Source organism: Arachis ipaensis, chromosome B5, assembly GCF_059453495.1.
Source record: "Arachis ipaensis isolate K30076 ecotype BB chromosome B5, ASM5945349v1, whole genome shotgun sequence".
Taxonomy (NCBI): Eukaryota; Viridiplantae; Streptophyta; class Magnoliopsida; order Fabales; family Fabaceae; genus Arachis; species Arachis ipaensis.
Window position 1 is genome coordinate 135,959,875 of NC_142440.1, and position 26,993 is coordinate 135,986,867.

Below are 26,993 nucleotides of genomic sequence, written 5' to 3' on the forward strand. Positions count from 1 at the left end.
TTGCTACATTTTTTCTTTTTCTCTTTTTAATTAAGGTTCATTTGGATTCAAAAATGAATTCGATGTATTTTTGTTGATGATTAAGTCTTTTTGATTGCTTGTTCAAAATTGAACTAATTTCGATTCATTTGTGAATTAATTGAGGTTCACTTGATGCTGCTGATAAGTATTGACTAAATTTTTTTATTTCTTAAGTAATTTTGGTTCATTTTTTAATTTAATTGAGGTTCATTTGGATCCAAAAATAAATTGTATGTATTTTTGTTGATGATTGAGTCAAAACTAAACTAATTTCGATTTATTTGTGTGTTAATTGAGGTTCAGTTGATGCTACGGTTAAGTTTTGATCAAGTTTTTTATTCCTTAAATAATTTCAATTTATTTATTAGTTTATTTGAGGTTCATTTGGATCCAGAAATAAATTCGATGTGTTTTGCTTGATGATTGAGTCTTTTTTACTGCTTTTTCAAAATTGAACTATTTGAATGGAATAGAGTGGAATCTAATGTCATTGAATAAAGTGATAATGAATAGTTTCATTCTTCTTTGCTTAAAAATTTGGTCAATACTTATCAACAGCAGCAAGTGAACCTCAATTAGTACACAAATGACTCGAAATTAGTTCAAATTTGAACAAACAGTTAAAAAGACTCAATCATTAATAAAAACACATCGAATTTATTTTTGGATTCAAATGAACCTCAATTAAACTAAGAAATAAATCAAAATTACTTAAAAAATAAAAAATTTGGTCAATACTTATCAATAGTATCAAGTGAACTTCAATTAACACATAAATGAACCGAAATAAACTAAAAAATAAACCAAAATTATTTAATGATGACATCAGAGAAAATAAAAGCTAATAAAGATATTAGTAAAATGTTAGTGTTATTGATGATGACAATAACAAAAAAGGAAAAGAAAAAGAAGAAGACACAATATTGGGAAAGAAGAAGAAGAACCTGCGTGTGCAAATTTGGAAGAAGAAGAAGGAGAAAGAGGAGGAAGAAGAACTTGCGTGCACTATAAAACCCGAATTTTGAAAAGTTATTAATAAATTATTTATAATTTTTTATATTTTACTTGAGATTATATTTTTGAGATTTTGTATATAAACAGGGCAAATTCTTATTTATAATTTAGAGTTTTCATAATTTAAAAATAATGAGTATTTTATATGCTTTAATTTTAACATATATATTTTTATTCTTATTTTATAAATAAAGGAGAATTAATTTACTTATCTCCAATTTTTATTAAAATAGTATTTAACGGAAAATAATTTACAAATTGGTAATTAAAAGGTATTTTAAAGATGGATATTTTACATTTAATTTAGTTTTTAATTATTATTTTATTCTTTTTATTTATTTTATAAAATTACACTACTACCCCTATTTTTAATAAAAATACCTAAACTAACCCACACCATCCTAAATCCTAACACACTACACTCATCTCTCTCACACTCACCCTCACCAACACACACACAGTTCTGAAAGGAAAAGAAAGAAAGAAAGAAAGAAAGAAAGAAAGAAAGAAAGGGGAAGGAAGAAGAGGGAGACCCGAGAGATAGGGAGGGCGCCGGGAGAAGAGGAGCCGTCGCACCACCGCCGCGCTGCTCAGAACCGCCACCTCGCCACAGCCGCACTGTCATGTCGCCATTGCGGTCGTCAGAGAGCAGAGACGCGCACAGGAGAGAAGCTGCCACTGAACTCGCGTCCGTCGTCATCTCCGTGGGGGCTCATGTCGCCGTCGTCGCCCTCCCCGTGAAGTCCGTCGCCACCGAGCACGAGCCAATGAGAGGGGAAGACGTCGCCGCCGTTCATGCATGTTTCTACCGCCGTGGAGTGTGTCGCCATCGGGAGTCCGAATGCGAAAGAGAAGAGGAGTTGCATTCTGCCGCCACTGAAGGACCCGTCATCGCTAGATTCGCCGCTGCTGGAGCCTCTGGCACCCGGGTATGCCTCTGTTGCCGGTGAACGAAGCTGTTGTCGCCGAGATCCACTGTCGATACGGGTGTTTTTAGTTTTTGTTTCTGTTTTGAATTTCTGTAATGTTATAGTCACTGCATGTTGTTACAGCCGCCGCCACCGGAGTTCTGATCGCTGCTGGAGCTCATCAGAGCTGCTGCGGCTTCGTTCCCCCACTTATTCTCGATTTCAGTAAGTTGCTTCCGAAAACTAGTTTAGTCTCTTTTCTGCTATACGTTATTGAGGAATTTATGGCGTTATTGCTTTAGGGGTGAATTTTGGTTATTTCATATCGCGATTAAAGTTGCGGCTATTGTTGTGGAAGCAGTAAGGAACTGTGGTTGATGCTGTGTTGTTGCGGGCTGAGAAAAAAAGAGTTTTTGTCACGTGGTTAAGTCGCAATCGAGGTAGGAGCTTTTTTTAAAATAACTAATTTATTTTAAATCGGAATTGTAATAAATTGATATGATGTACGAAATTCATTTCTGGTGATTATGTAAGTCTTATGAATTGTCTGGTTTGTCTTGCATGAATATGGTTGTCTGTTTGATTGCATTATTGATTGATTTTGTTAAATTGGACATTTTTGACTTGGTTGATTTGAAGTGATTTCGATATTTTGAAAGTCTGAATTCTGTTTTATTAGAAACTAATTTGGTTTTGAACCCATTGAAAGGGGTTACGGAATGTTTTGGTTTGGACCAAAAAAGGTAGCAAAGTCTAAGTTTTAGAGGAGGTGCTGCCGAAATTTCTATAAAATCTGAAATTTTATTTGAAATGTTATTTAGAAAATCTGATTGAGCTTTGTTTCTTAAGAAAAGTATTATATTTTGGATGCAAGTCACTTAAAAAAGTCATATGTTTTGAGGCTGTTTTGAATGGGAGAAAGGTTTATGTTTTGAATTTTGATTTAAGAATTTCATTCGGAGGAGTTTTAGTGAATTTAAAAGAAAATAGACTTTGATCGAATGAATCCGTTACGATGTTTTGGAAAAGTCAAGGAATTGGTTTTAAGGAACAAAATTGAAGATTGTTTCTGGTTCAAACGGATTTTTTTTTGTTCTAAATGATTTGGTTTTATTTGGATTTCACTTGATTTAATTCAAACCAAGAAAACATGAGTTTTAAGAATTTTAATGAACTTAAGGAAGGGGATTTGGTTGTTCTCCCTTAAAGTCTTGAAACTTTGCCGAAATAGTTGATTGACAATGTAAGACCCAGAGCTTTTGAAAAAGGGCTATCATTAGCTAATTTCAAATTCAGTATTTCTGTAGCCTTAATTTCAGAAATTATTTTATTGAAGATAATTAAGGCAAGTTTTGATTTATTGAATTTGAGATAAGTTATGATTATTATCCAATTTTACAATTATTGGATTATTTTCTATATTTGAATTATAAAGTTGATAGTTATGAAATAATAAGGATTTTATATGATTTGGATTAGATAAGTAATATTTTAAATATTAATACTGCTATTTTGGAAAATGAAGAAATTAAGTATATTATTTCTGATTATTTGATTCGGGCATTTTATTGAAAGTAATTTGTAAAAATTGATGATCAAATAGTATTTTCTATATACAATTAGTGTTGGATTTAATTTGGATTTCAATTACTATATTATTCCCAATTTTATTAGAAATTACCAAAATGTCCCTAACCCTAATTTGGATACACCATCCCCTAAAACCCTTCTCCTCACGCTGCGCAGCCACCAGCCTCTCATTCATCCTCTTTGCTGTGAAAACACACACACAGCCGCAGCAGCAGACTCTTCCCCCTTTCGCCCTCAGCAAACTCACAGGCATGAAACCCTAATCCTTCCCAACCCAGCCGCCACACTCAACCTGTTTCCCTTCCTCCTTCCATTCACACAAACGCAACACAATCAGAAGCAGCAGCAACGCTGCAATGAGAAAGAAGAGAAGCTGAAAGGGAGGTCTGAGAGACGATGGGCTCAGAGGGGAGGGAGACGCCGTCCTCCCTGTCGCCGGAACCGCGAGGAGCGTCGCCGCCAAAGACATGTCGTCGTTCCTGCCCAGTCGTGGTTCTGCCATCCATCACCTCGTTCCGTCACCTGAAGAGAATCGCGACGACGAGAGGGAGAGCTCGTGCGCAAAGGGAGCGCAAGAAGGAAGGAAGGTCACGCGAGGAGGAGCGTGAACCACCACGCGGAGCTGCGCCGCTGTGTGCTATCGCCATTGCGTCAGAATGCTGCCGTCGTCGAGCTTCGAGGAGAGAGAAGGAGGTTGCAGGGAAGATGAGGCGCTATGGTGGTAAGAGGTTCTGCCACCCCTCTGCTGTTGCTAAGCTGTCGCCGCCGCTGTGAAGGCTCTGCCACTGCCTTGTTGCTGCTGGGGAGAAGGAGACCGGAATGGGTAAGTAGGAGGGGTTTCTGCCACCGTTGGAGCTCAGTTGCCGTTGTTGTCATGGCCACCGCGCCCTTGGCTGCCGGGAGCAGTATCATGGCCGCCAGAACCAGTCTTTCTTGGTAAGCATTTTTGCTTCCGAAACCCCTTCAATTGAGTACTCTGTTATAATCCGTTAGAAATTCTGAGACGTTGGTTACACAAGGTTGAGTCCCGGTATTTGCGCGTCGGAATTAAAGCTGCTGTTGGGCCACCGGAGCTTCTGGCCTCTCACGGATCTTTTGTCGGGGCAATTCGAAGTCGTAGCTACTTCGCTTGTTAGTATAGTAAGTATTTCGCGTTGTGAAAACCCCTGCTTTAGCGTTCGGTTATGTTTGGCTAAAGACCTTGAGGCTTGGTAATGTAGGTTTGAGTTCCGGTGATTTTGTGTTGCATAAGTGTTGCGGAGGCTGCCGTGTCATTCCTTTTATTTCAGTAAGTGTTTTATCTCGGAGATCCTCGCCATTTGTTTTCAGTCATGAGTTTTAAGATTTCCGCGATATTGATGTGTTAGGAAGTAGTAGCTGAGCTTATATGTGGCGCTGAGGCTGTTTCTTATATTGAGAAAAACACGCAGAGCTGGGATTTTGATTGTGATTTCGAGATGAGGTGAAAAGGACTCTGAGAGACGTTTGGGTTATGGAATTTGCGTTTTGAGGTAGGGGCTCTTTCCAAAAATTATATTTTATATATTGGAATTATTACATATGGATACTGATGTGAGTGAACGTGTATTTGGTGATTGTATCGGCCTTATGTATGGCTTGATTTGCCTTGGTTGGTTATGAACGTCTGTTGGTTGAATTGTTGTGTGGTTTTGTGAAACGAAATACTTTTCAAGTTGATTCTTTTAAAGCTTTGAGATTGAGTTTAACCCGTTGAGAATTGATTTGAGTTAATTTTATTGAGAATGTGAAAAATAGAATTCACTCTTGAATTCAACCTGGCTTGCTTTAAATGATCTGGTTTGATAAATGATTGTTGCTGAACCATTTCTTTAAAGCTTTGGAAATGAGTTAATTTGGTTGATATTGGTGTGATTTTGAAACGGTTTTCTTGAGATATGCCAATGAGGCGACTGTTGGATTTAGCTTGATTTTGAATTGATTTTGGATTCTGGACTGTTGAAAAGGATTGTGGAACGGTTTAGTTGGGACCCGAACCGGGTGGCAAAGTCCAAGTTTTAGGGGAGATGCTGCCGAAATTTCTATAACATCCGAGTCTTTATTGAAATGTTGTTTGGAAAAACGATGAGTTAAAGACTTCTACTATTTTATTTGAATTATCAAAAAAAGGATGATTCATGCTTTTGAAATGAATTACTAAAGAGGAAATTGTGATTTAGTCTTGCTTCTTAAGAAAGGCATTGTATCTCTTTCAGGAGAAAGTTATTTAGATGAAACTTATGTTTTAAAGCTGTTTTAAATGTGACAAGGGCAATGCCTTTGAATTTGACTTGAGGGTTTCAATTAGAGGAGTTTCAATGACCTTGAAAGAACCTGAATGTCTATTGACAAGTTTCATTTTGAAATGTTTTGAACAAGGTTTTAAGTACTCTTTAAATTCTGAATTCTTGCAAGACTAAAACAATTTTGAACAGTTGAAACGTTCTAGAAATTATCATGGGGGTTGAAGTCGGTTTCGCCTAAGTAAAGGAAAGGGCTTTGAAAGAAGTAAATAATTACGTGACTCGTTTTGGCTTAGACCCTATTTTATTACTCAAATCGAAAAGCCAAGGTTTTAATGATTTTAAATGAATTTGGCAAATGAGTTATGTTATTCTCCCTTAAAGACTTGAGACTCTGCCGAGAAAATTTTGTTATAAATTCCATTGTTGGATGGATGGTTTTGAATATTTCAAAAGGAATCTTTAACTTTCCTTGGTTTTGGAAGTTTTGGAAAGAGGAAGCCGAGAGTGGCTTGTTTTAAAAGGGGAATTTTCCTTGAGTAAAAGTGGCTTATGAACCTGAGATAGTTTGAGAAATGAGATCTTTAAAGCTAAGGCTGAAAAGAGTTGAAATCTGATTTCAAAGTGAAATGAATTGAGAAAAGTTATTTATGGCTCAAATGCCGGTTTTATGAATTTGATGATGTTGAATGGTGGAAGTGCTATTTTGTTGTGAGCCGGAATGGCTGTGTATGATTATGAATAATGGCTGGTTCTTGATTGAACCGTGAGCCGGAATGGCTGTGTATGATATGAATATTGGCTGGTTCTGGATTGAACCGAGAGTCGGATGGCTGAGATGGATGTTGATCCATGGCTGAGAATGAAAGTATATATGCTGAGATATTGATAATTGTGATTTGCACTTTCACTATCGGAAATTTGAGTTTTCCTAGGAGAAAGCAGTGGCTAGCCACCACGTGCTCCAGGTGGAGACTCGAAGCTCTTTTGACCCTATGTCGTCAGGGTGGCCGGGCACTGTGAAATTTTCGGACGAGCTCACCCCCATAAATATTCACCAGTGAGAGTGATGGATATGGATCATGATTATGATCAAGTTTATATTGAGTATAACTCGAGTTAGGAGACACGACAAAGGGACAGTCCAATGGTTAGCTACCAGGACTTGTCGGGTTGGCTCTATAACCAACAGGTGATATCATCAGCCACTAGGGACAGGCATGCATCATATGCATCTATGTGACATTGTTTGGGTGTGCATATTGTACTTGGTTTGCCTATGTGATTAACTGCTAATTTTTTTACTTGCTGTAACTGTCTGTTTGTGCTTGAACTTCCTATTTGTGTTTGCAACTGGGACTCTGTTGGATTGTTTGGGCCTAGGGCCGTGGTTGAAATAAGATGGACCGATGGTTGGTTTCGGTTTTGTGTGTTTATGGTTTGGAAAAATATGAAAGGCTATTTTGGTTCAGCATAGATAAACCTTTTTGAAAGGATTTTGATGTTTTTGAGAATTGAACGGTTCCTCTTTCAGAAAAGATTTCCGACTTTACTTTTATTGAAAACCGTTGTTTTTGAAAAGAGGCATAAGACGGTTATTAATCACTAGTATGGTTTATCTTCACGTATCCTATTACAGTAATTCCCAAAAACCCTCTACTGAGAACCTTTTCGAGGATGATGTTCTCACCCCCTATATTTTTCCCCCTTTCAGGATATGGGCGCAGAAGCCACGAAGAGTTATTTAGTTGTTGTTGAGATGCTTTGTATTGTTTTAGTTATGGTTTATTGTACACTCGCCTTTATCTTGATATATTCTGTAAGAGGGATAGGGACTGTATTGGATAATGCTTGTAATATTATCTATGTATATAAGTGTATATATGTATGTACTCTTTATGAGTTTTTGTAAGATGTATGGTATTTATGGATGTACGTTATCGAATGAAAGTATTTTTGGGAGCGGTATTACGGTTTAAAGTTTTAAACAGGCTCATATTTTAGTATTAAATAGTATGAGTGTCATCGTAATGTCCAAGCTATCAGAGTCGCGCAGCCGGAAGCGTGAGCTTTGGTAGTTAGGGTGTTACAGACAACTCCGATTTAAAGTAGTTAAACAAATGATTTTAAAGTGAAGAATTTTGAATCTTTTCAAAGAAAATTACCACTTGATATGATTTTGAAATTATTTGAAAGTTTTGAGAAAATGTTACATAAAGTAAAGTGGTTTATGAGCTTGAAATAATTTGAGATATGAGAATTTTGAAAATTGAGACAAATATGAGTTTGATTTTGGTTTCAAAGTAAAATGATTTGAGAAAATGTGAGATATGGCATGAATGATGTTTGACTTGATATGGATTGTTAAGGAAGTACAAAAATGATCATGAATTAATGATTATGCAATGATTATGAATTAATATGAATGACAATGAGGCTTTTGCACTTATTTTATCTGATATACGAGTTTTTATGGGTAAAATACCGTGGCTTGCCACTACGTATTTCAGGTTGAGACTCGATACTCTATTGACTCTACGTCGTAAGGGTGACCGGGCACGTATAAATTCTCGGGAAGGATACCCCCATTAAGCAAATTTTATATATGAGAAAAAGCTATGCATAGACTCTCGGGAATACGCAACAGGGGACAGTCCAAGGTTTAGCAACCGAACTTATTGGTGCGTGGCAGAAGTTAGGCCAATTAAGAGATTTCTAATAAGAGAACAGCATTACAAGTATAGCTCTTAACCAGCTAAAATTCGCCTCACTAATTTAAAAAGGGTGTCACAAAAATTTAGAATAAAAATACTGGGAGTATGAATCCCATGTCGTCTCCTAACGAGTTGCAAGGAAGGGTGCTATTTTATTAATTAGGAATTTCCACGAGAGTTTGAGAGTTGAATAACGAGCAATTAAATAATTGTAAATTAAAGCAACAAAAACTAAGAATGATTATTAATATTCTAAATAAAAAGCCTTGACTAGGGGAATGATTAATTGGAAGTTCTATCCTTATTGGGATCTCTTAAGTGTAGAATTAAAAAGGTTGTCGTTTTCACTTAGTTAACCCTTACTAAATAAAGAAAAGTCAAGTGATTGAGCTAACTCTTATTCGCAAATCTTAGTCCTCTTCTTTGGGAAGGTCTAGCGTTAGTAAATACAGAACTAGCCAACAACTTACATATTAATCAACACCTAAGCCTTCCAACTCAAGTGTCTCCTTCTAATCAACCCCATGTCAAGTATGGAATCTACTCTATTGACATGAATATAACGCTCATAAAAATAATAGAAGACGTGATGAATTAAATTAAATTAATTAAAGGTAAAGGTAATCCTTTGCATTAACAATCCATGAAAATAATCTAATTACTACTTTAAACAATAATTAAGAATATGGAATAAATAAAAGATTAAGTAAGAAAACAAACTAGAATAGTATCTTCAACGAAGGTAATGACTTCTTCAATATCCAAAAGCATAAAACTAATTAACTATGAATGTAAAGGGAACCTAGATGGGAAGTAATCCTCTCTAAATTCAGATCTAAAAACCTAAAACTATCCTAATGAGAATATGTGAATGTGTGTCTTTGTGTCGTGTTGAGTCTCTGCATGTTCCCTGGCTTTATTCTGTGTTTCTGGGCCAAAAACTGGGTCAAAATGCGGCCCGAAATCGCCCCCAGCGTTTTCTGTTAATTCTGCAGATCGCGCAGGTCACGCGTACGCGTCGTCCACGCGTTCGCGTCATTCAGTGATTTTCATTGTCACACGTACGCATCGCCCACACGTTTGTGTCATTCGTTCAGACTCCGATCCACGCGTACGCGTCAGGCACGCGCACGCGTCGCTGCAATTTTTCCATTCCGCGCGCTCGCGTGAGCCATGCGCGCGCGTCGGTGTTCGCTAGTCATCTCCTTAGTTTCTTGTGTTCCTTCCATTTTTACAAGCTTCCTCTCCATTTTCTAAGTCATTCCTGCTCTATAAAGCCTGAAACACTTAACACACAGATCACGGCATCGAATGGTATAAAGGAGAATTAAAATACATAAATTAAAGATCTCTAGGAAGTAAGTTTTCAATCATAAAACAATACTAGGAAGGAAAATGTAAAATCATGCAATTAGTATGAATAAGTGGGTGATGACTTGATAAAAACCACTCAATTAAACACAAGATAAACCATAAAATAGTGGTTTATCAACCTCCCCACACTTAAACATTAGCATGTCCTCATGCTTAGCTTAAGGAGATAAAATAAATGAGTAGGGAAAAAGTAAGACTCATGTAATGCAATGAAACCTATGTATATGAATGCAACTATATGATAAAATGATTTTGTCTACTTAGTTAAAAAAATAAATAAGTTCTTTTAAGACAAAAATAAATCAAATTCCACTAATTTCAAATTATACAGTAAAAGCAATTAAACTTGTAAGAAGACAGCTCATGAAAGTAGGGAACACAGAATTAAGCATTAAACCCTCACTGATGATGTATATGCACTCTATTCACTCTAGTGTATAGGATAATCACTCTGCTCTTCTCTAATCATTCTTTCTAAACCTTGTTCTTCACCTAAGCAATCAACAAGTATTTAATGTACCAATGCAAACATCATGAGGTCTTTTTAAGGTTGTAATGGGGCCAAGGTAAAGGTGAGGGTATATATATGGCTGAGTGAGCTATAAATTGAATCCTTGATTAACCTAAGCTCTTACCTATACATACACTCTATACTTTTAAATTCATGCCTGGTTACCCAAAGTTTTTCCACTTTTGTATTACATACTCATGCATCAACTCTTCTTTTAACTTGTATCACATGTGCATTGATTTTTCATTAGGCTTAACATTGGAGTAATTTTGCCCCCTTATTCATTTATCTAATTACTTATTTAATTGAATATTTTTGGGATTTTATTTATTTATTTATTTATTTTTGCAGCATAAAAATAACATTGCCAATGCACATGGATTTATAATTTTTCTTTGTTTCACATGAGTAGGTACCCAAATTCCTAATATTTTATCATGACACATTCCCTTATTAAGCCATGTTCCCACAATTTTTCCATACTTAATTGACACACAATTTCTATCTTAAGCTAACCAAAGATTCAATTTGGAGTATTACTTATTTTTCTGCTTAAGGCTAGTAATGTGGTAAAATATAGAACAAATGGGATTAAAAGGCTCAAAGTGGCTAACAAAGGTAATTGAAAGGGTAGGCTATTTAGGATAAGTGAGTTAATAATCAATTGATGGCCTCAATCATATGCATGCATATAACACATTAAATATTGGACATATAGGATGGAACAAAATATAGATCACAATTATAGAGAAGTAAACATACAAGAATAAAATTTTATGGTTAAATATTGTAACCATGTCATTAGGCTCAAGTCTCACAGGTTGTGTGTTCTAGCTTTTAACTATGTTCCAAATACAATTTCCAAACAAGTTTAACACAAAAGTTTTGATTTAAATTAGTGAATTTTTTCAAAAATAGGGTCTTAAAAAGAAACTTATTATTTTCTAACCAAATAGAATATGCATGCAATTACTTATTATTATGCTATCTATACTATCCTAATAAAAGAAAAATAATTAAATATCCTATTTTATTGGTGTTAAGAAAGAGAAATTACCTCCGGAAGTCAGGTACTGACCGACGTTCCCACACCTAAAACTTGGCACTGTCCTCAGTGCCATTAGTCAGGAACAAAGGGGGCTGGTAGCAGCATCTCCACAATCGGGACCATCATGGCTCCCTGTGCTGGTAAATGAAGTGGAATCTGGGGTGTCTGGGTCTTCTTCAGGTGGGTGGTGACCAACAAGTAGCTCCTTGAGATATGTAAATCGGTGCTTGTTACAGTGCTCCCTTTGCTTTCCTTTCTGGTCAATTTGGTCTAGCCTCTCAATTATCTGATGGAGCAGTTGGTTTGTTGAAGGTGCTTGTGATATGGAAGGAGTAGGAATATCTTCGGCCGGTTCTGCAGGCCGGCTAGTAGTGGCTGCTGGAGGTCTGATATACTTCCCGTTAGGGACGTATTGATAATCTCGTGGAATCATGGCCTTGGTGTCCCCAGCTCTGTAGGAGACTCTGGCTGCTAAGACTAGATCTGAAACCAAGGCGGGAAAAGGTAGGTTGCCCGTAATCTGTACGTGTCCCATAGCATGCCGAATATGTCTTGGTAAATTGAGGTGCTGATCTGTAAGGATACACCAGAGTAGAACAGCCATGTTTGCAGTGAAGGAGGACTCGTGAGTGCTTAGAAAGACGTAATGGGACATAATCTGTACCCAAACTCGAGCCTCCAAGGTGAGTGCTGAAGCCAATATACTCTTAGGTCGAGATCGATGGTATCCATAGGTCCATCTGCTGCCAGGTTGTGCTATTACTCTGAGAACGGCGTCCCAGTCAAATTGGTATGTCTGGCGTTTGGATTAGACTTCTTAGAATGCGTCCAATCCTTCTGGTGCAGGGGGAAAATCTAAAGCTCGTTGAATGGCCTCTTCTGTTATGGGAACTTGCTTCTGATGGACATAGACAGACTGCATGGTTGGCATGTGAAAATTGGAGTAGAATTCAACTACCCATGAAAGGTTAACCTACCGTGACTATCTCCGTAGGAATCCCCATTGTCTTCTTTCAATTCGCGGCTCAACAAATTTAACAATGTTGGTCGGGAGGATGAGAAGGTATTCGTTATTATAATTCCTCTCTGCCAGGATAGGGAACATCTGCTCACAGTAGCGGTTAGTGAACCGCGTAGTGTCCTTTGTTGGGAAAGCATTCTCATTTTTATCGACTTTGATGATCCTCTTGATTCACTTTGTTGAGGGCTTTACTGCAGTTGAAGATGGCTCTGCCACTAGTGCTCTTTTTGTTCCTTTCCTTGCTGGTGGTTTTGGAGTAGCTTTCTCTTTACCTTTCTTGGTGGCCATCCTGAAAAGGGAAAGAGAGATTAATATGTAAAGCTAAGGGTTCGAGCAAGGTAGAGGATAGTATAGGTGATAATCAATGCACGGTAAAGAAGGATGTCGTTAACACATGGTCATGACTACATATGAAAAGTTCATCAATGGAAATATAGCAAGTGCATTTGATGGCTATTTAATGCAAGATGTTTATTGGCATGCCGGCAAAGACATGAGTAGCATAGATCAAGCATTAAATGTCCAAGTTAGATTATCAACCCTTTCAAACTAACAATCTGTTTGTATTGACAATTATATTTAATTAATAAAATAAAAAAGGGGTTTTGTGAAAAATAGGCATTAGAGTAATAGAGTAATATAAAAATAACGCACAATGCCATACGGGCTTTTTCACAAACACATATCATGCATGGTGAATATGTTATTGAAAGTATTAAATTGGACATGCAAGCAACCCTTGAAAAAGTAATATTAATTGTCAAACAATTCCACAATAATTCACAAGCAAAATATAAGGGAAAATAATCACCCAATTAAATTTTTAACACCAATTAAAGGAATAAAAAGAAAAAGAAAGAAAAAAGAAACATAGATAATGAAAGTAAAAAAGAAAAAGAAGAAAAACCTTGATAATGGATGTGAAAAATAAGGGAGGAGAAAGCAAAGAGTGAGAAAGAATAAAGAAGGAAGAAGAGAGAAGAAAGAAATAAGAAGGAAAAGAAAAGATTTAGATTTGGGAAGAAAAGATAAGATAATTGGCGCTGATCTGGATAAGCTGTGCGCCGCATGCGACGCGGACGCATGGAGCACGCGATCGCGTGGTGTGTGATAAGTTCAGGTGACGCGGACGCGTGGGTCACGCGATCGCGTGGCCTGATTTGTGCTATTGGCACGAGTGCAGCCTCGCGTACGCATAACTCTCTGTTTTATACGCATATTGCCAAAAATTTCGGTGATGCGTTCGCGTGGGTGACGTGATCGCGTGAATGGCCATACTTTGAAAAACGACGTGGACGCGTGGGGCACGCGTTCGCGTGGTAGGGCTTGTGCTTCCAGCATCATTCCAGCCCACTCCACCATAACTCTCTGCCATACACCTCTTTACGTCGATTTCGCAGGAGCACACGGTCGCGTGGGTCACGCGGACGCGTGGGGAGGCTATTTTTCAAAATGACGCAGACGCGTCAGCGACGCGGTCACATGGGCATGGTTGTGCCTAAGGCACGCCTCCAGCCACGCTTTCGCGTGACTCTCTGCTTCTTTACTTCCTGTTTCGAAAGCACCTATGACGCGGACGCGTCAGCGACGCTTGCGCGTCACGTGCTTTTTTTATGCATAATGCAAATGCAAATGTAGGCTATATGCAGAGGTTATAAGAAGAGTCATTAACAAAAACAAAAATAAAACTAAGACTGAAACTGAAACTGAACGATCATACCATGGTGGGTTGTCTCTCACCTAGCACTTTGCTTTTACGTCCTTAAGTTGGACGTTTTTCAGGCTCATTCTGCTTCTGTTGGTGGGTCTTCCAAGAGGAAAACCTCTAGCTCTTTGTGATCCTTCGTCTTCTCTCCATGATAAAGCTTTAGGCGATGTCTGTTGACCTTGATGAATTTTAAACTAGAAGGATGACGCAGGTGAAAAACTTCGTATGACTCTGCCTTTTCTACTCTGTAGGGACCTTCCCATCTTGATCTTAGTTTACCTGGCATATACCTCAGTCTGGAGTTATAAAGAAGAACTAACTCCCCTGGTCTGAAGTCTCTCCTTTTTATATGCTTGTCATGGACAACCTTCATCTTCTCTTTGTATCTCCTGGAATTGTCATATGCTTCTAGGCGAAGATTCTCTAATTCTGCTAGTTGCAATTTTCTTTCAGCACCAGATTCTTCAAAATTCATATTACATTCCCTTACAGCCCAAAAAGCCTTGTGTTCCACCTCTACTGGAAGGTGGCGAGCCTTTTCGTATTCTAAGTGGAAGGGGCTCATCCCAATGGGTGTCTTGTATGCTGTTCTATATGCCCAGAGTGCATCTTGTAGCCTGGCACTCCAGTCCTTCCTATGAGGCTTTACTATTTTTTTCAAAATGCATTTAATTTCTCTGTTAGATACTTTTTCTTGTCCATTGGTCTGAGGATGATAAGCTGTTGCTACTTTATGAACAATCCCATGCTTCTTCAGTAATCCTGTCAGTTTCCTGTTACAAAAGTGAGTGCCTTGATCGCTCACGATTGCTTGTGGTGATCCAAAGCGGCAAATAATATGGTTTCTAACAAAGGAAACAACAGTGTTAGCATCATCAGTATGGGTAGGAATTGCTTCCACCCATTTAAAAACATAATCTACAACTAACAGTATATAAAGGTAACCATTAGAGTTTGGAAATGGACCCATGAAGTCAATGCCCCAAACATAAAAAATTTCACAGAAAAGTATAATTTGTTGAGGCATTTCATCCCTCTTGGATATATTACCAAACCTTTGGCATGGGGAACAAGATTTACAAAATTCAGCAACATCTTTAAAAAGAGTAGACCACCAGAATCCACAGTCTAAAATTTTTATAGCTATTCTTTGAGGGCCAAAGTGTCCTCCACTCTCAGAAGAGTGGCATGCCTCTAAAATAGACTGAAATTCTTATTGGGGCACACACTTTCTAATTACCTGGTCAGCATCATATCTCCACAAATATGGGTCATCCCATATATAATATTTAGACTCGCTTTTCATCTTGTCTCTTTTATGTTTAGTAAAATTGGGAGGAAAAGTATGACTAACTAGATAATTAGCTACAGGTGCATACCAAGGAACTACTTCAGATACTGCATGCAAGCTATCAAACGGGAAAGCATCATTGATAGGAGTGGAGTCATCCTTAATGTGCTCAAGGCGACTCAAGTGGTCTGCCACTAAATTCTGGTTACCACTCCTATCCTTAATTTCTAAATCAAATTCTTGTAGCAGTAGTATCCAACGTATCAATCTTGGTTTAGACTCTTTTTTAGCTAATAAATATTTTAAAGCTGCATGGTCCGAGTACACTACTACCTTAGTACCAATTAAATAGGCTCGAAATTTATCCAGAGCAAAAACAATAGCTAGAAGCTATTTTTCAGTGGTAGTGTAATTAGACTGAGCAGCATCTAAGGTCTTAGATGCATAAGCGATTACGAAAGGATCCTTACCTTCGCGCTGAGCCAGCGCCGCTCCTACTGCATGGTTGGAGGCATCACACATAATTTCAAATTGCTGGCTCCAGTCTGGTCCTCTCACAATTGGAGCTTGAGTCAGGGCGATCTTCAGCTTATCAAACGCTTTCATGCAATGCTCACTGAATTCGAACTCAATATCTTTCTGTAATAGTCTGGATAAAGGTAATGCTACCATACTGAAGTCTTTAATGAATCTCCTGTAAAAACCTGCATGGCCAAGGAACGAACGGACTTCCCTCACGGAGGAGGGGTAAGGTAAACTAGAAATGACATCTACCTTTGCTGGATCTACAGAAATACCAGTATTAGAAACAATATGTCCTAGAACAATCTCTTGTTTTACCATAAAGTGACATTTTTCAAAATTCAATACAAGGTTTGAACTGACACATCTGTCTAATACTCTAGTTAAACTATCCAAGCAGAGGTTAAATGAATCACCATATACACTAAAATCATCCATAAATACTTCCATACAGTTCTCAATAAGATCTGAAAAGATACTCTTCATGCATCTTTGGAAAGTAGCAGGTGCATTACATAAGCCAAAAGGCATTCTTTTATAAGCATATGTTCCAAAGGAACATGTAAAAGTGGTCTTTTTTTGATCCTCAGGAGCTATATGAATTCAAAAGTAACATGTATAACCATCTAAAAAGCAATAATGGGATTTACCTGACAGGCGATCGAGCATCTGATCAATGAATGGCAAGGGGTAATGATCCTTGCGAGTAGCTTGGTTGAGACGCCTATAGTCAATGCAAACCCTCCATGAATTCTGCACTCTAGTTGTTAGGAGCTCTCCATACTCATTCTTGACTGTTGTGACTCCAGACTTCTTGGGCACCACTTGTACTGGACTGACCCATTCATTGTCTGAGATGGGGTAAATGATATCTGTTTCAAGTAGTCTGGTCACTTCTTTCTTGACAACTTCTAAGATGGTAGGATTCAATCTTCTTTGGGGTTGACGGACGGGTTTTGATTCCTCTTGTAAATATATTCTGTACTCACAAACTTGAGGGCTAATGCCTACTATATCTACCAAGCTCCATCCAATTGCTTTCTTGTGCTTTCTTAGTACACTAAGCAGTTGTTGCTCTTGTTGAGAAGTGAGTTCTCTTGCAATGATAACTGGGAACTTTTGATTATCCTCAAGGTAAGCATACTTGAGGTGTGGAGGAAGGGGCTTCAATTCCAGTTTCTGCTCATAACTAGGTTCTGGATCATCCGGGGCTAGTGATAATGGTAAAGTGTCTTCATTATGTTCAGAGGGTGTCCCCACACTTGGACCTTGCTCCATGTGCTTCTCTTCTAATTCTTCTTGGTGAACTTCAGCTATAGTTTCATCAATGATGTCGCACTGGAAGATAGAATGATCTTCCGAAGGGTGCTTCATAGCTTCATTTAAATTGAAACTTACTGTTCTGCCATCTATCTCAAAGGAGTAAGTTCCTGAGAATGCATCCAGCTTGAATTTTGAAGTCTTCAGGAATGGTCTTCCAAGTAGGATTGATGATGGTCTTCCTGAGTCATTAGGGGGCATTTCTAGGATATAGAAGTCAATGGAAAATGTGAGCCCCTTAATGCTCACTAATACATCTTCAGCAATTTCAACTACTGTAATAATGCTTTTATCTGCTAACACAAAATGAGCTGCCGACCTTTTTAAGGGAGGGAGCCTTAGAGTATCATATATAAACAATGGCATTATACTAACACACACTCCTAAGTCACACATGCAATCAGAAAATATTACACCTTCAATGGTACAGTTTACCATACATGGACCTGGATCACTACATTTTTCAGGTATACCTCCAATTAAAGCAGATATAGAACTACCTAAAGGAATAGTTTCTAATTCATTAATTTTTTATTTATGAATGCATAAATCTTTCAGAAACTTTGCATATTTAGGTACTTGCTGAATAACATCAAAAAGGGAAACAGTTACCTCAATCTTTTTGAAAATTTCTACCATTTTGGGATCAAGTTCCATGTGCTTTTTGGACTTCCTTGCAAGGTGTGAGAATGGGATAGGGATGGCGCTACTTGCAGCCTCTGTATCCTTTGGTGCTCCATTCCTTGGCTAAGCTAATTCTTCTTCAACATTGTCTTGTACTATATCTTCTTCTTCAGCATCTTCCATTTCAGCATCTTCTACTTCTATCACATCCTCAGCTGGGGCGGTACTATTGGGCTTGGCTCCTCCTGATTTCTCTCTGGCAATGTGGTTTCGGACCTTAAAGTGATGGCATTGATGCCACCCTTGGGGTTAGGTAAGGGTTGAGAAGGAATTCCACTGGAGCTTGAAGGCTGGTTAGTGGAAGTAGGTAATGAATCTATCCGGGTGGCAAGAGCTTGTAAAGTGGCATTCAGACCATTTAGAGTAGAGTTTAGTGTGGTCTGCATGTCTTGTTGTCCTTGTGCAAGAGAACGAAGCATCTCGTCATTTGATGAGGAAGTGGGATAAGTAATCTGAGGTACTTGTTGTTGGTTATGCTGGGGTCCTTGTGACTGTCTTAGGTGAGGAGCTCTGTAAGGTTAGTTCTGATTCTGCTGTCTGTTGTTGTTACTCCATCTCTGGTTTCCATTGTTATCTCGACCTCCTCTATTATAGTTGTCCCTCCAGCCATGGTTTGAATTATCTCTCCAACTTTGGTTGGAGTTGTCCTGCCATCATTGGTTATAGTTTCCTCCTAGGTTGTAGTTGCCACCTTGTTAATTGTATCCTTGATTCGGGCGGTCATAGAAGTTATGAGTAGCTGCCACAGTATTGTCTTCTTGTTGGAGCTGCAGGCATTCATCAGTATAATAACTATAATCAGCACATATTCCGCATACTCTTTGTGGAACTAACTGTTGATTTTATTGTGGTGTGGCAGGCTGAGCTTGTTGTTGTTGGTTCAACTGCATTTGCTTCAGTAGGTTGGTCATTTCACATATAATCTGTGTAAGAGCAGAAGTCTCAATGCTGGAAGAAACTTCTGCAACGGCTTTTGAGTGGGTTCTCCTGTGCCTGTGATTCCTAGTAGACTCAGTTAAGTCGCTGATCAGTTACCATGCTTCATCTGCGGTCTTGTACTTCTTCAGAGATCCATTACTAGCACTATCTAGCGTAGTTTTATCCTGAGGCTTCATGCCTTAAGTGAAATAACTGATCAACACTAGTCTATCAATCATATGATGAGGGCATGCGTCCAGAAGGTTCTTAAAACGCTCCCAGTACTCATAGAGAGTTTCTGATTCACCTTGAACAATGCATGAGATCTCTTTCCTTAGTCTGTCAGTAACTTCAGATGGAAAGTTATTTTCCAGAAATTCTCTCCTGAGCGTATCCCAGTTGGTAATAGTCACTTTAGGTTAGGATTAGTACCACTCCCTTGCCTTTCCCTCAAGAGAAAACGGGAAGGCAGTTAACATAATAGAAGTTTCATTCGCACCGTGATGTCTAACAGTAGAACAGGCTGTCTGGAAATCCCTTAGGTGCTTGATAGGTTTCTGAGCAGGGAAACCATGAAACTTGGGCATCAAGTTGATAAGTGCAGTCTTCAGTTCGAAATCTACAGCCAGAGTTGGATGATGCACTTGATATAGCTGTAGTGTAAAATCTGGGGCTCCAGCTTCCTGAAGAGTAATCCTCCTAGGTGCTGCCATTCTATCTGCACATAAATTAACTAAATCAGTAGTAAAGGAGCTTGTTTCGCTCTCAGATGGCGGTTCAGATTTGCCCTCAGATGAGACTGGTGAATCGATAACAATCATTTCACCACCCTCAGAAGCTAACCTGCGTCGAGCTCGCCTAATACATGAAATAGTTCTTTCAATTTCAGGATCAAATGCAGCTAAGCTCGGATCAGGCAGTGAACGCGTCATTCAATGAAAGAAACATATAGCCCATCGTAATAAAATAAAAATATGTACACTAATTAATAATTTAGCACACAATTGCAACTCCCCGGCAACGGCGCCAAAAACTGGTGCGTGGCAGAAGTTAGGCCAATTAAGAGATTTTTAATAAGAGAACAGCGTTGCAAGTATAGCTCTTAACCAGCTAAAATCCGCCTCACCAATTTAAAAAGGGTGTCACAAAAATTTAGAATAAAAATACTGGGAGTATGAATCCCAGGTCGTCTCCCAACGAGTTGCAAGGAAGGATACTATTTTATTAATTAGGAATTTTCACAAGAGTTTGAGAGTTGAATAACGAGCAATTAAATAATTGTAAATTAAAGCAACAAAAACTAAGAATGATTATTAATATTCTAAATAAAAGCCTTGACTGGGGGAATGATTAATTGGAAGTTCTATCCTTGTTGGGATCTCTTAAGTGTAGAATTAAAAAGATTGTTGTTTTCACTTAGTTAACCCTTACTAAATAAAGAAAAGTCAAGTGATTGAGCTAACTCTTATTCGCAAATCCTAGTCCTCTCCATTGGAAAGGTCTAACGTTAGTAAATACAGAACTAGCCAACAACTTCCAGATTAATCAACACCTAAGCCTTCCAACTCAAGTGTCTCCTCCTAATCAACCCTCATGTCAAGTATGGAATCTACTCTATTGACATGAATATAACGCTCATAAAAATAATAGAAGACATTATGAATTAAATTAAATTAATTAAAGGTAAAGGTAATCCTTTGCATTAACAATCCATGAAAATAATCCAATTACTACTTTAAACAAGAATTAAGAATATGGAATAAATAAAAGAGTAAGTAAGAAAATAAACTAGAATAGTATCTTTGTAAGACCCAGGACTTTGAAAAGTCTTTTTATGATCAAGTCTCAAATCATATAGTTATTTACAGCCTCAATTTCAGAAATTATTTTATTAAAGATAATTAAGGCAAGTTTTGATTTATTGGATTTGAGATAAGTTATGATTATTATCCAATTTTATAATTATTGGATTATTTTCTATATTTAAAGTATAAGGTTGATAGTTATGAAATAATAAGGATTTTATATGATTTGGATTAGATAAGTAATATTTTAAATATTATTACTACTATTTTAAAAAATGAAGAAATTAAGTATATTACTTCTAATTATTTGATTTGGACATTTTATTGAAAATAATTTGTGAAATTGATGAGCAAATTGTATTTCCTATATACAATTAGTGTTGGACTTAATTTGGGTTTCAATTACTATATTATTCCCAATTTTATGTGAAATTACCATAATGCCCTTAACCCTAATTTTTACTCTAAAAGCTAACCCTGAAACCTTAGCCACTTGACCCCTACCCAGCGCCGTTCTTTTCCCCAAGGTTTGAAACGCGTTGCCACCCAAAACCCCTCCAACGGAAATAGAAACAGAAAGGGAAGTGGGGTGAGGGATACACGGAGAAGGAAGGTAGGAAGAGGGGAGGGAGGAGCGTCGCCGGTGCGTCAGGCCTCACCACTGCCGTCGCGCCGCCTTGGAGTCCGCAGTCAGAGTCGTGTCGCGCAGAGAAGAGGAGAAGAGGAACTCATCGCGTCGCCGCCACCCACGGAGCTGCGAGCTGCGCCCAGTTGCCGTCGGGGTCACCGCGCCATCGTCCTTGCCAGCTCCGAACGAGAAGCACGATGGAGCTCCGCTTTTGCTTCCCTGGTTCGCCGTGAGTGAGCATCGTGGGAGAGAGGACGACGCGAGTTGGAGGCTCGGTTGCCGCTGTGCTATGGAGCAGACTGAACCGCGCCGCGCTGTTGGGGTTCTCACCGTCGCCGGAAAAGGATTCAGGCCGCCGCAGGTGTCGCGGTCGGAAGAGAAAGCTGTGCCCCTGTGTTTTGACCGCCTGGAGTGGTTCTGTCACTTCTGGGATCACCGCCGGAGCTCCGGGCTGAGCCTCTGCCGCTTGAGACCCTGCTGTCGTCGCCGGAAAAGGCTGCCGGTAAGGCTTTTAAGTTGAGTTTCCCTTCTGTTGAGTTTCCTGGAACTTCATCGTCGCTGCGTGTGGTTCAGATCGCCGCTGCTGCTTGGGGCTGACTGCCGGGTTGCCACCGAACCGGTTCGGAGACCGCCGCTGTTTCGGTTCAACCGTTCCTTCTTCGGTTCGGTAAGCGTTTCGGTTTGAAAGCCCTTTAGTTACTGTCCTGTTATCATACGCTGAGGTTTGTGGCATTAATCGCTATACGATTGAGTTCTGGTTGTTGTATGTTGCGATTAGTGTTGCTATGGTTATTGTGAACGTGGCTGGGAGCTGAGGTTTTGGTTGCCGTCAGTTCGGGTTGAGGCGGAAATGGGCTTGATGAGGCGTTTGGATTATGGAATTGCGTTTTGAGGTAGGGGCGCTTTTCGAAAACTATAGTTTATTATTGGAATTATTACATATGGGTACTGATGTGAGATATTGTGTATTTGGTGATTGTATCTGCCTTATGATTTATTTGATTGACTCGAATGACTATGGATGTTGGTTTGGCTGAATTGTTGTGTGGCTTGTGAAATGTAATGTTTGAAGTTGATTCTTTAAAGATTTGAAATGAGTTTAATCCGTTGAGGATTGGTTTGAATGGAGTCAATTATTTTGATGATGTGAAAGATAGAATACTTTTGAAATTCAGCTTGGGTTGCTTTAATTGATTTGGTTTTGATAAATGATTTATTGTTGAACCGATTCTTTAAAGCTTTAGAAATGAGTTAAATCGGTTGGTATTGAGTTGATTTTTGAAATGGTTTCCTTGAGATATGCCACTGAGGCGACTGTTGGATTTAGCTTGCTTTTGAATTGATTTCTGGATTGAGCTGTTGAAAAGGAATGAGAAACGGTTTAGTTGGGACCCGAACCGGGTGGCAAAAGTCCAAGTTTTAGGGGAGGTGCTGCCGAAATTTCTATAAAATCCGAGTCTTTATTGAAATATTGTCTGGAAAATGATGAGTTAAAGACTTCTGCTATTTTATTTGAATTATCAAGAAAAGGATGATTCATGCTTTCGAAATGAGTTAGTAAAGATGAAATTGTGATTTAGTCTTGCTTCTTAAGAAAGGTATTGTATCTCTTTCAAGAGAAGGTTATTTAGATGAAACTTGTGTTTTAAAGCTGTTTGAATGCAAAAAGGGTTTATGCCTTTGAATTTGACTTGGGGGTTTCAATTAAAGAAGTTTCAATGACTTTGAAAGAACCTGAATGTCTATTGACAAGTTTTATTTTGAAATGTTTTGAGAAAGGTTTTAAGTACACTTTGAACTCTAAACTTTTGCAAGACTAAAACAATTTTGAACAGTTGAAACGCTTTAGAATTTATCATGGGGGTTGAAGCTGGTTTTGCCTAAGTAAAGGAAACGGCTTTGAAAGAAGTAAATGATTACGTGACTCGGTTCGGCTTAGATCCTATTTTATTACTCAAATCGGAAAGCCAAGGTTTTAATGATTTTAAATGAATTCGGCGAAATGAGTTATGCTATTCTCCCCTAAAGACTTGGGACTCTGCCGAAAAACTTTGTTATAAAATCCCATTGTGGGATGGGTGATTTTGAATGTTCCCAAAATGAATCTTTAACTTTCCATGGTTTTGGAAGTTTCGGAAAGAGGATGCCGAGAGCGGCTTTGTTTTAAAAAGGGAACTCACTTTGAGTAAATTTAGCTTATGAGCCTGAGATGATTTGAGAAACGAGATTTCTAAAAGCCAAGGCTAAAAAGAGTTGAAGTTTGATTTCAAAGTGAAATGGCTTGAGAAAAGTGATTTGTGGCTAAAATGCCGGTTTTATGAATTTGATGATGTTGAATGGTGGAAGTGCTGTTTTGTTTTGGGCCGGAATGGCTGTGTATGATTATGGATATTGGCTGGTTCTGGATTGAACCGTGAGCCGGAATGGCTATGTATGATATTGATTTATGGCTGATTGCCGAATGAGTTATGGGCCGTATGGCTGACTATGAATTATGAATTTAAGCCGGATGGCTAAGATGGATGTTGATCCATGGCTGGGACTGAATGAATATATGCTTGAGATACCTGGGTAGTAGCAAGGGTTGTGGTTCGTCCCACTTGCTCCAGGTCAGAGACTGTGACGCTTGGGTAGTAGCGGTAGTAGTGGTGATTCCACTCGCTCCAGGTTGAGCTGTTAAACACCCGCCTAGGTAGTAGCCGCAGTAGTGGTTATTACACTGGCTCTGGGTTGAGCGGGTAGTAGCAATGGGGTTGTAGCTCAAACCTACTTGCTCCGCGATGGGTGTTTCTGTCCATGGTTAGCTACCAGGATGTGTCGGGTTGGCTATATAACCGACAGATGATATCATCAGCCACTAGGGACAGGCATGCATCATATGCATCTATGTGACATTATTTGGGTGTGCATATTGTACTTGGTTTGTCTATATGATTAACTGCAAATTGTTCTACTTGCTGTAACTGTTGTTTGTGCTTGAACTTCCTATCTGTGTTTGCAACTGGGACTCTGTTGGATTGTGGTGATTTGGTTGATGGTTGGATTGTTTGGGCCTAGGGCCGTGGTTGGAATGAGATGAACCGATGGTTGATTTCAGTTTTATGTTTCTGATTTGGAATAAAATATGAAATGCTATTTTGTTTCAGCATAGATAAACCGTTTTGAAAGACTTTTGAGTTTTTGAGAATTGAATGGTTCCTCTTTCAAAAAAGATTTCCGACTTTACTTTTATTGTAAACCGATGTTTCTGAAAAGAGGCATGAGACGGTTATTAATCACTGGTACGGTTTATCTTCAAGTATCCTATTACAGTAATTCTTAAAAACCCTCTACTGAGAACCCTTTCGAGGATGATGTCCTCACCCCCCTACATTTTTTCCCTTTCAGGATATGGGCACAGAAGTTACGAAGAGCTTATTTAATTGTTGTTGTGATGCTCTGTATTGTTTTAGTTATGATTTACTGCACCCTCGCCTTTATCTTGATATAATCTGTAAGAGGGATAGGAATTTTATTGGATTATGTTTGTAATATTATTTATATATATTTATGTATATATATGGATGTACTCTTTATGAGTTGTTGTAAGTTGAATGGTATTTATGGAAGTACGTTATCAAACGAAAGTATTTTTGGGAGCGGTATTATGGTTTAAAGTTTTAAACAGGCTCATATTTTAGTATTAAGTAGTATAAGTGTCGTCGTAATGTCCGAGCTATCAGAGTCGTGCAGCCGGAAGTGTGAACTTTGGTAGTTAGGGTGTTACAATCTTCAACGGAGGTAATGACTTTTTCAATATCCAAAAGCATAAAACTAATTAACTATGAATGTAAAGGGAACCTAGAGGGGAAGTAATCCTCTCTAAATTCAGATCTAAAAACCTAAAACTATCCTAATGAGAATATGTAAATGTGTGTCTTTGTGTCGTGTTGAGTCTCTGCATGTTCCCTGGCTTTATTTTGTCTTTTTGGGCCGAAAACTGGGTCAAAACGCGGCCCGAAATCGCCCCCAGTATTTCTGTTAATTCTGCAAATTGCACAGGTCACGCGTACGCGTCGTCCACGCGTTCGCGTCATTCAGTGATTTTTCTTGTCACCCGTACGCGTCATTCGTGCAGACTCCAATCCACGCGTACGCGTCAGGCACGCGCCGCGTCGCTGCAATTTTTCCACTCCGCGCGCTCGCGTGAGCCATGCGCGCGCGTCGGTGTTCGCTGGTCATCTCCTTAGTTTCTTGTGTTCCTCTCCATTTTCTAAGCCATTCCTGCTCTATAAAGTCTAAAATACTTAACACACGGATCACGGCATCGAATGGTATAAAGGAGAATTAAAATACATAGATTAAAGATCTCTAGGAAGCAAGTTTTCAATCATAAAACAATACTAGGAAGGAAAATGTAAAATCATGCAATTAGTATGAATAAGTGGGTGATGACTTGATAAAAACCACTCAATTAAACACAAGATAAACCATAAAATAGTGGTTTATAACTTGTCGGGTTGGCTTGATAACCGACAGATGAAACACATCAGCCATAGGGCAAGCATTCGTCATATGCATCTATATGACGTTGTTTGGGTGTGCATATTGTAATTGGTTTGTCTATGTGAATAATTATGTTTAAATGCTAATTGCTCTACTTGATGTAACTGCTTGTTTGTATTTGAACCTTTTTACCCTTGTGTTTGTGACTAAAATTGGGTGGATTGTGGTGAATTAGTTGTTGATTGAGATGTTTGGGCCTAGGACTATGATTGATTATGTGATGGGCCGAAGGCCGTGAGTGGTTTATGTTTTTGGTTTAGTAAAGTATGAAAAATCAAAATGGTTCAACATAGACTTAATGAACATATGCTTGGAACAACTTGGTCATTCATACTGTCTAAGAAAAATTTTTAATAATTGATACAAAAGGAAAATGTTTTGGATTTTTAAAGAATCGATGGATTTCTCTTTGAAAAAGGATTTCTGATTTTTGAAAGAATACATAAGGCGGGCAACGATCACTGTATATTGAAAATAGATTTATTTTTACATATCTTATTATAGCAATTTCTCTAATCCTATAGTGAGAACCAGCGAAGACGATGTTCTCACTCTCCTATAGGTTTTTTCCCTTTTAAGAATATGAATGACGGAGTTTGGAAGAGTATGTTTCGTTTCCGTTCATACGCTGTTTTGTGATGTATTAATTATGTTTTCCCTCGCCTTTAACTTTACAAATTTGTAAGAGGGATAAGATATGTTTTTTGTAATGCTTGTAAGTTAACACTATGTATATGTATGTATATGGTTGTAAGTATGGATTTACGTTTTGTTTTATATGGTCTTTAAAAAATACGGTTCAAAGTTTTAAACAGGCTCCTATTTTAGTATTAAATATTTTAAGAATCGTCGTAATACTCGAGCTATCAAAGTGGCGCAGTCAGATGCGTGACATTTTGATAGCTAGGGTATTACATGTGCATTAAATATTTTAAGAGGTATCGAAATACTAGAATTTTATGCACATGACGCATGTCAACCATGCAAGCAATATGCGCTTTGTGTATTATCGGAGTAATACACCCTCTGCGAATTGTGCATTTCTAAAATCACGCTTTCAGATCTCTACGAAACACCCTTTCTTCTAATAATCACGTAAATTTCACCTTC

The 26,993-nt window shown here is 38.4% G+C and overlaps 1 protein-coding gene and 1 non-coding gene across 2 annotated transcripts; both read left to right on the forward strand.

The window, feature by feature from the left end:
* Positions 1-1,483: 1,483 nt before the first annotated feature.
* Positions 1,484-26,694, forward strand: LOC148565886 (uncharacterized). The gene is made up of 3 exons (XM_088486252.1): positions 1,484-1,964; positions 2,088-2,168; positions 26,446-26,694. The coding sequence occupies exons 1-2, from the start codon at positions 1,659-1,661 to the stop codon at positions 2,106-2,108; spliced, it is 327 nt and encodes a 108-aa protein (XP_088342378.1). The 5' UTR covers positions 1,484-1,658; the 3' UTR covers positions 2,109-2,168; positions 26,446-26,694.
* On the forward strand, positions 19,139-19,246 carry LOC148565887 (small nucleolar RNA R71). The gene has a single exon (XR_015884316.1). It is a non-coding gene; the product is annotated as a small nucleolar RNA R71 (small nucleolar RNA).
* Positions 26,695-26,993: the final 299 nt, after the last annotated feature.

What these genes read in the sequence shown, in the direction of transcription:
- LOC148565886 (XM_088486252.1), top strand. Translation starts at nt 1,659, where the DNA reads ATGTCGCCATTGCGGTCGTCAGAGAGCAGAGACGCGCACAGGAGAGAA. An exon ending in CTGGAGCCTCTGGCACCCGG is followed by an intron (nt 1,965 to 2,087) that starts GTATGCCTCTGT and finishes ATGTTGTTACAG; the next exon opens with CCGCCGCCACCGGAGTTCTG.